This window comes from Zophobas morio, unplaced genomic scaffold (genome assembly GCF_036711695.1).
Source record: "Zophobas morio isolate AGI-343-1 ecotype UQ-CSIRO unplaced genomic scaffold, CSIRO_AGI_Zmor_V1 ptg000007l, whole genome shotgun sequence".
NCBI classification, from domain to species: domain Eukaryota; kingdom Metazoa; phylum Arthropoda; class Insecta; order Coleoptera; family Tenebrionidae; genus Zophobas; species Zophobas morio.
In genome coordinates this window covers 2,252,824-2,268,724 of record NW_026972112.1, presented here as the reverse complement: position 1 = coordinate 2,268,724, position 15,901 = coordinate 2,252,824, and the positions used below count along the sequence as shown (strand labels likewise).

Genomic DNA, 15,901 nt, shown 5'->3' with positions numbered 1-15,901 from the left:
CAAAAGGGACGTCATAATAAAATATATCTCTAAGCCTTACAAATTAAAAAAAATTGACAATTCCAAAAATTCCAAAGTTCTACCTACCAATTCCAGAAACTTCTAAATTTCAAACATGATAAAATAAGTATACAGATTTTGACGCAAAAATTCTAAAAACTTAAAAACTACAAAAACCTATTAAACGACAAAATTTCCTACAATTTCTATATGGCAAAAATAGGAAAATACTTAAATTTTGAAATTATCTAAAAAAATCCTAGAAAATTCAGAACTTCCAAAAGTGTCAAATTTTTGAACTACATTACAATTTTTCGATAAACTAAAAGAATTTTTAAAATTCCAGATTTTTTTATTTGCATTTTTTTTTTTCAATTTTTCGGTTTTCAATGTTCTGGTTTTATAAAAATATATTTTTTAAGACGATTTACGATGTTTACAAAAACCTTAAAACGTTTGAAAAAATTTCTGAACATTTAGACTGCAGTTTCAAAGTTAATTTGCAAAATGTTGTTATACAATTTTGATGTTTGAGTAAAATATTTGCACGGATTCATAAACCACGAGTACAGGGGTATGTCACTTTATAAAATTTAAAAACCATTTACTATGGTAAATTTTACCATTTACACAATTATCTGTTTAAAAAAATTTAGACAGATGGCGGACAGATGAAAATGGAAGACCTATTATTTCATACTCCAGAGATCATGACACGTCCAGAAAACAGGAACTAACCATTCGTCCGATGGACTCTATTCCAACACCTCCTTAGCTTACGCTCGGGAAGTAAAAATGAATGAAATCAATGCAAATAAATTACAATAAAAAATAAAATTTCAACATTTAAAACTTATTGGGATTAGAAAAATGCCATTTCTTTATCCATCAATCAGTTTCTGCAAAGACGAGAGAGATAAACCAAAAATGCATTATTAAATCTCAAAAATGGGGCACAACTTATTTTATTCTATACAATACAACGAATCTTCAACTTTTTCGAAAATTCATAAGATTTAATTTTACGAATTTTATTTTTTACGATAGTCCCTATAAGTTGAGGTGGCGTCATCACATTGTTGGTGGGGATGATTAAATAAATTTTGGTTAGCGTTTTACCATGTACAAGATTATATGTCTAATAAAAATCCTAACAAACGGCAGACAGACAGACAGACAGACGGAAACGGGCGATCCATTTTTTCGTACTCTAGGGGTCATGAAACGTCGATAAAAAATAAAAGTAGTTTAGCTTACGATCAGGAACGTATTTCCTCTGCTTTTTCGTATTTGACAGACTATGAGGGAAATAAATGTCCCTTAAATTGTCCTTAAAAGAGTGAAAAGTAGAATTTTGCCGTCGAATATTCTTTGTGCAGCGATAATTTTTTTGAATTCCCAGCGCTAATTAAAAATGCAAATACTTTCACACAACACTGCTTTAAGAGTCAGAATTGACAGAACAAACATCTTTTGTGGTCATTTATAATTCTTGGAAATTATTCTGGCGCAAGGACCAACGTCGGGCTCCATTTTCATAAACAAATAAGTACAAAAAAAGAGCAGTGGTCCAAACATTTTTTTGTTTAACTTTGCTAATAAAATATTTGTCTTTTTTAATCATTTCTTTCGTATTATGTGGCTATAGTGCGACGAGGATTACCGTTTGCCACTCTGAAAAAATATTCCGAGCGAATAAAAAAACTATAATTGTTATTGTTATTATTATTAATGGTTTACTTTAGGTGTGTTCAGGTTTTCGGAGCCGGTCCGTCGTCGGCGCTCGCTATTTTTGTTTACCGAGTCAGCAGCGGCGCGTCCCAACCGCGACCCGCCGCCCCCCGCCCCGGCCGCGTCCACTGCTCTCGACCGCACCGCTTATCGGCGCCTACTGCGATCCGTGCACGGGCCGGTGTGCGCGTGGTGGGGATGCGGCGTAGGGTCCCGCGTCCGTCGGTGCTTCACCGAGACGCACCGCACCAGTACGGGATAGCCCGGCGTCCCGATCTCATCTCTGAGCGCGAGACGCAGGCGAGTGCGCGACCGCAGCATGGCGAGCGCGATGTTGACGGAGCGCGGAGCGCGGCCGAAGAAGGCGGCCAAGCGCAAGGCGCCGCCGCCGCCGCGGCGCGCCGAGCAGAACAACAACGTGAAGCGGCAACGCGTCGACGGCAAGGACGACATGCTGGCGGCCTACCAGCCCTGGGTCATCCAGACGTACGGCGACCTGGCCAAGACCAAGACGATCACGCTGAAGAAGTACGCGCGCATCCTGCGGACGCTGCGCGGCGAGGAGATCGTCAGCGCCGACAACTCCAAGTTCCGCTTCTGGGTGAAGGCGAAGGGCTTCCACGTGGGCCGGCCCCAGGCCTACGAGGCCAAGCCGGCGGACGCGATCGTGGGCCGGTACAGTGTGTGCGACGCCGACGAGGGCATCCCGCCGGTCAACGACAAGCTGGAGGGGTCGGCCAAGGACCCGCCGCTCTACGTGCCGAATGCGCCGTTCAAGGTAGGTGGGGGCGGTTCGACGGAGTTTTAGGAGGCGGATTTCGCCGGCGCTTTCGCGGCGTGGTTGGTGACCTGGGGGCGCCCTGGGTTGCACACTCAACACGAAAACAAATTCTTGCTTGTTGTGGGGCCTCCAGAAGGTTATGCGGGGGATCACATGATTGATTGTTGATGATTTGTTTATAAAGAAATCTCAGACGTACCTTGATCAAATACACAAACTGCAAAATTATTAATCTGTAAAACTTTTTCATGTTTTTTTTTTCTTTTTTATTTACTTATTGTCATCTGATGCAAAAGTACAGTTAAAGCTCATACAAATATTCATCTGCTTAGATGAAAACCAAAAATTCAGTTAGACTGAATTCTCGTTCTAAAGATATCTCAAAACTTATTTATTCAACTTAGTCGTTATTTTGACAACCGGTATTTTTTTTAATTTGCAAATTTTATAATTTTTTATTTACCACTAATTTCTTTGCCGCTTTAATTTCACGGCTACCCGGAAACTATTTGATTGATTACCGATGATTTGCTTATAAATAAATTCCAGACTTGATAAAATATACAGCGTGCAAAAGCACATTCCGGTATTCGCCTGATTTATCAAAAATCAAAAATTCAGCTGGACCGAAATATCGTTCCAAATTTGCAATGGACGTCATACTTTTTTGATTGAAAACTTATTTATTATTCCGAGTCGTTATTTTGGCGACGAATATTACAGTGCTACCAATAGGGAAAAATCAAACAAAACAATGAAATGGCGCTTAAATTATTTACACTTGGGTGTTGGCGGAACCGAACGCGGTCAAATTTATCTGGAATGAGATTGGGGTTATTGATTATAACCTAACATTTTAACTAGTCGGGGAAAAATATTTGACATTTGCAAAAATTCAATTATAAAATAAATTAAAACTAAAAAATGTGTAAAAATGGCGGTTTCCCGTTTTCGTCTGTTTGTCGGCGTCCGTGCGTCCGCTGCTCAACTAATTTGATTGGCGTGATTTTCAAGAACTTGATGACGTCGTCACTTTGAAATTCATATTGGCCACGCCCCTTTTCTGCCTTTAATGCGATATATTTGTAGTTCATGAATCCGTTTTGAGTTTTTTCTCAAAGATCAAAATTGTATAACATTTTGCAAAGTAACTTTGAAAATGTAAAACCGAATGCTCTAAAAATTTTTCAAACGTTTTATTTTAAGGTTATCGTAAACATCGTAAATCGTCTTAAAAAATATATTTTTATAAAAGCAGAACATTGAAAAACCGAAAAATTGAATGCAAAATAAAATTCTTAGAACTTTTGCATTTTCGAAATTTTTTAAATTAGGTCCCTGAAATTTTTGAAAATATTTAGTCTTTTTGTAAATTTTTGGCGATATGGAGTATCTGGAATTTGTAGACGTTTTTGAAATTCTTTTAGGTTATCGAATAATTTTTGGAATTGTCAAAATTTTTTAAATTTCCAACGTTTTTGGAGTTTTTATTATTTCTTTTAGTAGTTCGAAAGCTTGAATGTTTGACACTATTGAAAGTTCTGAATTTTCTAGGAATTCTTAGAGAATTTCAAAATTTAAGCATTTTACTATTTTTGACATCTATGTAGTTCTTTAATATATAAATTTTCGTATTTTTTTTAATTTAAAATTTTAGAATTTTTACATTATTATTAAAGCTGTCATTATTTTTGCAATTTTTTGAAATTGTTTTGAAGTTTCTGGAATTTGTACAATCTTATTTTTTTTTATTTCTGAGGCTTCGACGTATACTTTACTATTACGTCCCGTTTGGAATTGAAAAATGGAAAAATTCCAAAATCATAAAATTGAAAAACTGAAAAATTAGTGTAGAAGTTGAATATGTAATTGAAAAATTGAAATATCCAGAAATTAAAAAATTTCACAATGAAAAAAGAAAAATGATAAAATCAAAATATTGAAATATCGAAAAAATGAAAAAAAACACGAATAGTCTGATTTTTGTGAAGTAAAATGTTTTAAGGTTATCGTAAACATGGTAAATCGTCTGAAAAAATATTTTGAAGATCAGACGTTGAATTTAAAAAAGCCGGTAAATTTTAATGTTTTCAAATTTTACTTTCCCAGTGTATCTTGTGAGGTTCTACAATAAGGTCAATGGATAATTTCATGTTTTCTTCGACGTATAAAAAAGTAGCTTATTATCCAAAACTACTGGACTGATTGTTGTGAAATTTTAGATGTATTTTATAAATATCGTGCATTAACTAAAATCATTTAGGATTTGTAATTGGTGGTAGATTGTGTACAATTTAACAATTTTTTTGGAACACTTTAGCCAAATCTTCTAAATATAGAGCGAAAAAAATAAATTCTTTCGAAATGTAGTCATAAACCGTAGTCAAGCATGTACTGAGAAACTAAGAATACATTTTTTCCTGTTATCTACTTTAAAAATATTTCATATTGTTTCCAAAAAATCGCAAAATCATTTTGTTGGAGTTTACTTCAAGGGCGAGGGAAGTTCTGTCGAAATGACCTCCGAGCAATTTTTTTCACAGCATGCCAAAAAATTAATAAGTTGTTCTCATTATGGCAGTGTCAAATTAGACAAATTATTCGAGGCGTAGCTAACTCGGTAATAATCAAATTATTTTTTTGTGCGATAAAATTCTATAGCGTTGTCAAAAATGACCGAAAACTGTGCATAGTTTGGTGATTTTATTCGCCGGAGGTGCATTCCTGCAAAGAGGGATAAAATTCTCAAGGAAATAATAAAATCCGGAAGCCGAAGGGAATTTTAGTAATTACTTTTAACGTTATAGAAAGGTTCTTGCTCGAGTAAATGATGTATTAAATATTAACGCAGCCGTTTTAATTTTTGCTATACTCTTTAAAATAGATCAAAGACCATGACAGGTCCTGGCTGAGGGCAACACCGACTTAGTTATAACAAAATAACTGAAGTCTACAAGAGCAGTTGAGTTTAATTAAGATATTTATGGGTAGATATAAAAAAAAGAAAAAATTTCATTGAAAATCAAAATTTGGTCACCTTTTATTGATTTAGCCAATTGGAAAAACCTAAATAGAAATTTTACAAGGATGCACGCAATCCTCGCGTGTTAGAAAAAACTTTTCGTTTATAAAAATTATTAATATTGTGTATCTCTATTAAAACACCGAAACCCAATTAAGTTTGTTATTTATCTATTTTTTTCTCATAGACGGTGGGTTTTTGCATATTTAAATTTAAACCAAATTAATTAATAAAATCCTTTTCGAATTCATTAATTACTCAAAACGCTCGAGTGGGTTTTACTTGCGATAAATTATGTGTTAAGTATTATCGCAAAAAATGTGCAAACTTATTTGCATCAAACTTTGCTTAATAAACGCCATTTTGTCCCAGGAATGGTCTCTTTAATCCTGGCGTGTTTGCAAGTTTTCAAAAAAATTATGTATGTATGCAGATACAAAAACTTATATTATAGTGACATGTGCTATTTGGTGTGAAGTCAAAGCCAAGGGTCGAACCACTTCGATACTAAAATTTCTGTTCATTTAATGAGTCCGTCAGAGAGGCCCAGTCCGGTTGTTTACTCTGACTAATACCAAGGGATGTCTCCGATGTCATCATGATATCTAGTGGGCGTATATATGTCATAAAGCGTTTTTATTTGAGGAAATGGGAAAAGCTTAGACTCAAACAACGAAATTCGTAATTGAAATCGGAAACAGGATATTTGTCGGTTTTTTGAATATCGAGAAAATCGTCACCTGTTGAAATTTAGTGAGTTTTTAAAATTTATGGTACCAATCGTGGTTCTAGTAGCTCGCCCGTGTGTTAATACGTACTAAAACATGATCGGTAATCTCTGTCGCACCGTGTGCTTTAAACAGAGACGCAAACCCGTTTAGTAAATATTTTCATCATTTTTCGCGCCAGTCCGTTGCCGTTTAATTACACATTTACCTAATCGCTAAATTATTAATTCCGAATTATTGGCGTACGCCATTTAAACTCGCCGCCACTGAACTAGAAACTCGCACTGCAAGCCCACCTAATTATTAATCATGAGGTTAATCAAAACGTTTCACGGTTTTATTAAGTCCACAGCACTCATAAACCACCGTACCATTCATTACCCTAATACACAGCCCCATCCTCCCACCACCCCTCCATTATCCTCGAGGAATTCCTGGAGCGACCTTTGCAATGAAGCCGTGCGTCGCGACGCCTTCCTCTCCTCAGAATTAACTCTCTTCTTCTTCTCTGGTTGAAAAAAAGCCGCATTATCTCGTTGTACGTGGCGTAATAAATCTCTCCCCGATCGATACGGTTCCTATGAGTGAACCTGTTGTTTTCCGAGTGACCGTTTCCTCGCGCCTTAATTAAACCCTCATCCCCTTTTAAATATTTGCCAAGATTTCGGTGCGCCATAATCCATCAAATGGCCCGTGGAGCGGCGGCGGCGTGGACGCGGCGTCCGCTCCCTTCGCCTCCTTATTTATTTTTTTAATCGGGAAGCGGCCGGACCAATTCCGGGACGCAATTAATTGTTTGCGACGTGGTGGGCGTCGAGATGAAACCGGAGGGAATTCCGGCGAGGAACGAGCACGTTTTACGCGCCGGGGGCGGCGGCGGCAAGGGGTAATTGTTGATTGAATATTACCTAAGTGCGTTCAGTACGCGGGGAATTAATTAGGGGATTTTTACCATGATGTGGAGAAAAACGTGGAGTCTTGTTGCTTTTTGTGCTGCTAATAATTGTTAAAATCATTTTTGAATGTCAATTCCATATTTGTATTTTCGTACAATAAAGCTGCAATAACAGGTTATGGGCCCAGATTTAACGCTGGTTACTGCGATGCGGAACTGAAACAATCAAAGGTCCGATTAATATAATTTTTGAAGAAGAAGTGTACGTGTTAAACAAGGACCTGTCATCTGCTGAGATAAGTCTTATCTTAACAAGTATTAGCCCCGCCCACCCACCCTTTAATTTTTTATAAGTATGTCATTTGCCAAAATCAGTCTTATCTTACAAAGTGCTAAAACCCGCCCACCCGCCCGCTATTTTCTCAGAGGATATATCGTCTGTAAAAATTAGACTTGTCTTAGCAAGTACTTGCCCCGCCCACCCGCCCTTTATTTTCTCAGAGGGTAGGACTTGCTAAGATAAGTCTGATTTTGGCAGATCACATATCTTCCGAGAAAATAGGGGCGGGTGGGCGGGGCTAGTCCTTGCTCAGATAAGACTGATTTTGGCAAACGCTATACCCTCTGAAAAAATAGAGGGCGGGTGGGCGGGGCTAATACTTGCTAAGATAGGTCTGATTTTGGCAAATACCATGCCCTCTGAGAAAATGAAATAAACTCTGAGAAAATAGCGGCGGACGGGCGGGGCTAACACTGGCTAGGATAAGACTGATTTTGCCCCAATTAAACTTAGTAAAAACTTGTTGAATTTAAAAGGTGTTAAATTGCAAATTTCCATAGTAATGAGTTAAATTCTTAACTCTGATTGGATCAGTCTCAGTCATTAATTTTTCTGAAACACCCTGTATAACCAAATTTAAAAAATATTAATGCAGTGATAAATCACAAGTATAGACTCATAATATTTTACACATTTAAGATAGGATATATTCAGTAATAAAATACGTAGATATAATTTGATGTGACGCCATAATTTTTTTAGAGGGATGAGCAAATACACCTTGATCAAAAATTTACCATGCTTATGATAACTTTCAAACATCTCCAAGATTTCAAAAGATTCTGATTAAATAAATAAAATAAATTCACGCATTCATTAATTTTTTTGAGTCACCTGTATAAGCAAATCTAAAAAATATGAAAGCAATGATAGATCACAAGTAAAAACTTATGATATTTTGCACATTTCGGGTAGATTTAGGAATTTAACTCGTTACTATGGAAATTTGCAATTTAACACCCTTAAATTCCACAAGTTTTTACAAGATTAATAGGGATAAAATCAGTTTTATCTTAACAGATACTAGGCTCGGCCACCCGCCTCTTTTTTTACCCTGCCCACCCACCCTTTACTTTCTTAGAAGGTATGTCATTCGCCAAAATAAGACTTATGTTAGCAAGTACTAGCCCCGCCCACCCACCCTTTATTTTCTCAGAGGGAAGTACTTGCTAGCACTTGCTAAGATAAATCTTATTTTGGCAAATAACATATCCTCTGAGAAAATAGAGGGTGGGTGGGTGGGGCTAGTACTTGCTAAGATAAGACTGATTTTAGCAGACGCCATGCTTTCTAAGAAAATAGAGGGCGGGTGGGCGGTCATTAGTCATTAATTTTATCTTATGTTTGTATAACTCCAGCTGTATACTTTTTAGATACTTTATCTACAATTTATCGATTTTCTCACCAACAGTTTAACAAATTTGTCTAAGATTCTAATAAGATAATAACGTTGTCATTAATTGACAATAATAAGAGGGGTCACTAGAATCAAGAGAGGGGTGGGCGGGGCTATTATTTGCTTATTATCCTCTAGACTTTAAATATAAAGCTAAACTTAGCACCGACCACCTCCTTTCTCAGTTTTACTAACTTATTTTACTTCTGTAGGAATTGAATTTTGGTTTGACAAACGGCAGAATGTCAGATTTAACTCAAAGTCAAAACTGTATTTGCTAAGATACGAGTGATTTTGCAAATCACATATATTCCAAGAAATAGCGGGCGGGTGGGCGGGGCTAGCATTTTATAAGATGTGACTAGTTTTAACACATTTTCGAAATTGAGCTAGAGATTTTCTTGTAGATTTCGACATCCAGAATTAATTTCCAGCCTGTTTTTTTTGGAAATTCTTAGCGTTTTTCCATCAGTATTGCCAATTGAAATATGGCAATTTTTAACATTTTTTTTTAATTTCACTTAAGTCATGTCAAGTGCACGAAATAAGAAATACATTTGCTAGCAAATAATATAACAAAAATGTTGCCCCCTTTTTTTCTCTTTTCGCATCCTAGATTCTATTATTTTTCATTCTCTTTCCATAGAAAAACATAATTAGCCCCGCCCACCCACCCCATCTCCATTTCAGTGATTAATGTCTGCTCTGAATGAAATGAATGATTTTATACTAAATAGAAATAAAATTAGTCCTTAGAATGGGAAGAGTGTGGGTGGGTGGGACTAGTACTTGCTACAATAAAACTGATTTTGGTAAATCACTTATCTTCCAAGAAAATAGAGATCGGGTGGGCGGGGGGGCTTTTTTTTCATATCTTAAATTCTATTAGTTTTCATTCTCTTTCCATAGAAAGACCTAATTAGCCCCGCCCACCCACCCTATCTCCATATCAGTGATTGATGTCTGCCCTGATTGAAATAAATGATCTTATACTAAACAAAAATAAAATTACTCCTTAGAATGGGAAGAGTGGGGGTGGGCGGCACTAGTGCTTGCTACGATAAAACTGATTTTGGCAAATCACATATCTTCCAAGAAAATTGAGGGTGGGTGGGCGGGGCTAGTATTTCCTAAAGTAAGAGTGTTTTTAGCAAATCACATATCTTCCAAGAAAGTAGAGGGCAGGTGGGCGGGACGCCTTTTTTTCTATTTTCTCATCTTAAATTGTATTAGTTTTCATTCTCTTTCCATAGAAAGACCTAATTAGCCCCGCCCACCCACCCTATCTCCATTTCAGTGATTGATGTCTGCCCTGATTGAAATAAATGATCTTATACTAAACAAAAATAAAATTACTCCTTAGAATGGGAAGAGTGGGGGTGGGCGGGACTAGTACTTGCTACGATAAAACTGATTTTGGCAAATCACATATCTTCCAAGAAAATTGAGGGTGGGTGGGCGGGGCTAGTATTTCCTAAAGTAAGAGTGTTTTTAGCAAATCACATATCTTCCAAGAAAACAGAGGGCGGGTGGGCGGGGCGCCTTTTTTTTCTTTTTTCTCATCTTAAATTGTATTAGTTTTCATTCTCTTTCCATATTAAAAATAAATCACAAGTACAGACTCATCATATTTTGCACATTTAAGATAGGATTTACGGCGAAATTTTGACATGGCGTTATCAATTTTTTGGAGGGCAAATATTTTGATTAAAAATTTATTATGCTTACCATAAATTTAAAACATCTGCAAGATTTCAAAGCATTCAGTTTGGCACATTCAAAATTAAATTCCAACATCTTGTTTCCTGATTTTGATTTTTTTTTTCCAAAAATCTGGACAAAATGTGATAACAATCGGGCCGTTTCAGAGATTATCTGCCTAATGAAAATCAGGACGGCAGACAGACGGACAGACAGACAGAGAGACAGACGGAAACGGGAGACGAGACTCGATTGCAATACTAAGACGAAATTCAGATGATCAGTTCGCAATCTAGGCTAGACACTTAAATATTCATCGTTGATGAGTTAGAACGCGGTCGTCTGGTTGTCGTTGACAGACAGATAGAGGACAGACGAACGGAACCGTGGAACCGACGTTTTCACATTGTACACACCGCGAAACGTGAAGAAAACAGGAAGTACGACATTTATCAACATGACTCTTATTACAATACTTTCTGGCGTACACTCAAGAAGTAAAACGAGACGATATTATTCCTCTGGATTTTTTAACAAACGTCACAGCCATCTGGTTTTAGAAAACATCAATTCAGTTGTCAAATATTCATTGTATTTATTAAATAATGCAAATGCTAGATACACGTCGAGACGTGCACTGTTAGTTTTGGTCTTCCGATCTTCAGAAATACCGAAAATCGCCTTACGCACCTTGTGGCGTAAACAGCTATTTGTCGAGCGTCTATTTTTTCCGCTCGTGCGGTAAGTCGGCAGCGCGTCAACTGGCAGGCGCCCCATTTTGCGCGCACATTACGTGTCGCTCGCATTTTGATTAATTATCGACAGCAATAGCAGAAAGGGCCGCGAGCATTGGGGTTAAAAAAGCGTATTGCTGCGATTACAACGCGCGGTGAATCCATTTTAACTCCCCGACGCGTTCAATCGCTCTGTACACATCGTATAATCCGATAAAAACAATAACTGCAAGGCCGTCGCCGTAACCAACAGCCTCCCCATAATGAAAAAACACGCTCCGTGCGCGTCAAATTAAACAAATTCCTGCGAGAGATAGCCGACTTTATCGCACGGCTAATGCGCAACAACACTAAAATCGCGATGATATTTTAACGACTCAATCCGATCCGGTTTCGTTCGATCCAGGTTTTGATTGCCCAACAACACGAACAGGGACAAAGAGGGAAACCGATCGAGAGAGACGAGATTTATTGCCGCAGACCGGGATATTATTTTTTGTACGGCGCGTCTTCCGGTTAATTGTATCCGGCGTGCGGCGGATGTGTGAAAACCCGCATGACGTCACCGCGGCTAAAGCAATTAAGGTGTCTGCGAGGGGAAACGACCCCCACCCCGACGACGGATGGCCGCGCGAGGGGCGGAAGAGGAGTGCGTGCGCGACGCGCACGATACGCGACACGCGGGCCTTGAGCCCGACGCCCACATGTGTACCGTTGCCCGTATATCACGAAACGAGCAGTAATAAGCGGGACAAGAAAAAAAATCGGACAACCTAAACCTGTCCCTCTTATGAATCGGGACGGTTAGTCAGTCACCTTGGCGTATACATCACACGTATCTCGACCTTTTATTGTCGGCGACGACGTGTTCATGACAAGTGCGAGCCCACAAAAAAGCCGGGCGGAGGAGGAGGCCTGGAAACGTCACGAACAATGCCGCTCTACCTGCTATGGTCGTGACGGGCTGAAGGGCCTGGGTATTTTTTCGCGCTAATAAACGTCAACATCCTCGAACAGGTGCTACACGGGCCGCTGGCAGGTCCGGAGCTCGGCTGCCTCCCCTTCCGTGGCCATTAATTAGCGCGGGGCGGTGGGGGGCGGCGCGCTCGCACGTTCGAATCGAAAGAAGCGTCACGTTGAACGTTAAGCCCCGTAACGAGATCAGCGCTCGATCTGCTCGAGTGTAAAATGCAAGATAGACGTCGGATGTATCGAATATCAACGAATTGTGTCCGGAGGAATTTCCAAACTCGGATCCATTTCGGGAAATAATCGGTAGGGGAACGATAAACAGAATTCGTGAAAAGGAAATGCCCGTTCCATCGATTCCCGTGATGATTGGATAATTTTTAACCCTGTTTACGGCATAATTTCCCGGGGAATTGATTGCGTGGCAACATTTGATACCGACGCTCAATTATCGGGAGGGCGGCTCGGAAAAAAGGGTAGATTTTTATCTAATTAATTCGGCGAGGAGCCGGCGAGGGGATAAATCATTACCTTGTTATCATCTGATAAAGACGGGACGAAATTGCTCTCGCTCGCGTATGCGGACACCGAAAAACAAGAAAAAACGATCCCATAAACATGGATCATAAATCTTCTCCCCGAGGGCCCCGACAAGTGGAAGTTTTGTTGTATCTCATTTTTTATTTAATAATTCGCGACCGGTTCCTTCGACTACTAGAGGGAATAGCGCACATGACGCACTCTAATACACGCCATTACGCACGGAATCCGCCGAAATTAAGGCGAACGACGCGATGAACGACGTCTTTTTATGGTTAGCGGGATACCTACTGGCAACCCAATCGTCCGGACGCAACGGCGGCGGGGATCACTGATAAAGCGATATTTGCCGAATGGGGGACGTTTTTTAGCGCGCCAGACGCCCGCTCGAACCGCAAATATACCAGTATCAGCGTTTACGAGGCCGCAAACTCTACCTCTTTTTTCCGACTTTTACCCTTAATTGACCGCGCGCCGTATTCTTCCGCCTAATTGGCTCGTCGCGCCGGCCTTGACCCCTCCTTCCGGTCACTCGATGGCCGCGTGAGGGGAGGCCGCAAATCCCCTCAATTACTCCGAAATTACCGTTTCGATGAAGAAAGAAATCCCCCGGATCCCACTTCCGCCGAATCGAAATTGCAAATTAGCATCTTTTGTGCGGCGGAGGATATCGCCGGCACCTCGTGAAAGCGGCGGCGGTGCATTAGGGGCGGCGTCCCTTTACGGCCCGTGCAGACGCCGGGGAATCTTTACGCCTTTGTCCCGCGGCCTTTTCCTAAGTACATTAAAATACCTTAGTTATGTGCGTCGCGCGGAGCTATTTATTTCTCGCGGAGGCGGCGCCACAAAGAGAGGTATCGCATCGTCATCTCTCAGCGTAAAGAATCCGACGAGCGGCGGTCTACTTTGGACACGACTTGCTCTCTCTTCCACAGTTCGCCGTTCTCGCTACGTAATTAAATCTGTTCTCGCATTAGGATACAGCTGTTGGAGACGGGCGGACTCCCCTTTAAAAGGCTCGCGCCCCGGCTCACGTGAATTATTGCTTTATTGCGGAATATTAAAGAGAAGGGCGACGTCGATTGCCGATAATAGAATCTATCAGCGGGCGTTTTTTCGATGGGAATGCATCATGCGGGTCGGAAAATCGGCCGAGAGGGAGCCCGGGAGTGAGAATGGCGTGATTAAGTCGCATTCGCCACCTTTATGGCTTATGGTAATGCGTAGACGTATTAACGGCGTTACGCGATACCACGCCGAGCCACGAGAGCGTACAGTTTCGGCTTTATTGCGCCTATAACGCGAATTTCATCGCCTCGCCGACGCGCGTCCACCATTGGCCGAGCCGCGCCGTCGGGGGCCAAAAAGCGGCGCTCATTAGCGCGCTCCGACGACCCCCCCTCGATCGGCCGATGGCCGCCGGAGGGAGGGCAAAACGACCCGACTTGACGAAAATCCACCTTAATGAGCGCTCTGCCCTCGAAAAAAACCCAACAAGCCCGACCCGGGCCGTCGGTCCTGTTAATTATCGCTTTGCGTGTCACATATCGATCGGCACGTTTTTCCTCTCGCCAGATAACGAAAAATTCTCACGCGTTCGATTTTTTGCTCGTCTGTGCGTATGCTCCCGGTCCGTCCCTGTGTGTCGCAACGGCGGCGGTTCTACGTGATCCGGGACCACTTATCGCCGCCGATCCGTGTATCGCTCCGTGCCATGACTGCTCGCATAGAAAAGCCGCCGCCGCTCTCTCTCGCAACGACGTGCACATACACGCTCTTACGACCGCCGCCAGCCGCCCCTTTATCTAAGCCGCCGCGATCCGCACTAACCACGCACCGCTTTATGCGTGCCGGGGGAGCCGGGGGCGGCTGCAACAACCCGTAAACCGCTCAATTAGAGTCAAGGCTGCGGCGTTTTTCGCCGGCGTTGGCTTGCGTGCTTGTTTTGAGGGAATAGTCGGAAGAATGAGGATGCGGGAGGGGGGTGGACGGCGGACAGATGAGGCCGGATAATAACATATGCGGCGTTGCAGTTTCGGGTTTTTGTCTCGATGCACGGTTGCGGGTTCCCGCCGCCGGGGCGGTTTACGCCGCCCATAATCCCCCTAATTATCTGCACTCTCTCTCGTCTTCCTCTTCCCTGCTAATCAGCCGCCTCGTTCCGTCTCCTCGCAGCGATCGCTCCGAACGAACGTCAATCGTCGTCCCTAATTGCCGCCGGCTAAAAAAAGACCCCGGGACAAAGAGGGAAGTATCCGGGGGCGGCGGGTATTGTGTTTCGCATCGCTGATGCGGAGTGAACGCAATAACGGGCCGGGCTGTTCGGTGCACGCAATGAAGCATAAGCGGACACACAGCTCCCTTCTTCCACACCCCGAATTGTTCACAGAGAGGAAACAACGAGGGTGGCTAGAGTGCGTATGACGCAACCGATTCACGCTTTCTTTTCCGCGTGTTGTGGGGGAACGCCGCCGACCTTGGCGATGATGTCGTCGCCGATTAAGTGGTTTACGGAGGAACGGGATCATTAATCTTTCCGACGATAATTACCGGAGCAGTCCGCACAATCGGTGTTTTCGGCCGGTCGAGCCCGACCGGAAAACAATCGCGGGCGATTAAAAACGCATTAGTGGAGGGGGGCGGCCGATCTCGGCCCTTCCGCTAATCGCGCGGTGCATACGTGTTAATGGCCTCTCGAGGGGGGGCGCCCCCACCCTCGCGACCTCGTATCAGATCACAAAGCCGCGTTGGCGCTGATAAGGTGGCTGTTTCCGTCGACGGCGAGGGGGCGGCGGCGGCGCGCGGGGCTCCGGCACTGCTTCGCAGCCGGCGGCTGATGACTGAGACCTTGTCACCCACTCCACCTCCCTCTTCTATCCCGCTTCCGTGATGCCACGACGACTGCTTTCTGCCACTTAACCTCCCAAACGTCGTCGTCATCCCCTTTTCCGCCTCGCTCGGATTGATTCAGATATCGATTTTTTATTGGACGAGATCGCGCCTAGCTTTTTTCGTCGACGACGCCGCCTCGGATCTGAATGCAATAAGTATTAGCGCCGGGTGA

At 41.9% G+C, this 15,901-nt stretch overlaps 1 protein-coding gene across 1 annotated transcript in view; it reads left to right on the top strand.

Moving 5' to 3' along the window:
• The first annotated feature begins 1,993 nt into the window (after positions 1-1,993).
• Positions 1,994-15,901, top strand: part of LOC135124217 (uncharacterized protein) — a 240,972-nt gene continuing 227,064 nt past the window's right edge. The window contains exon 1 of the mRNA XM_064049126.1: positions 1,994-2,509. Coding sequence (XP_063905196.1) covers positions 2,051-2,509 — 459 coding nt within the window. The 5' untranslated portion in view covers positions 1,994-2,050. The remainder of the gene's footprint in view (positions 2,510-15,901) is intronic.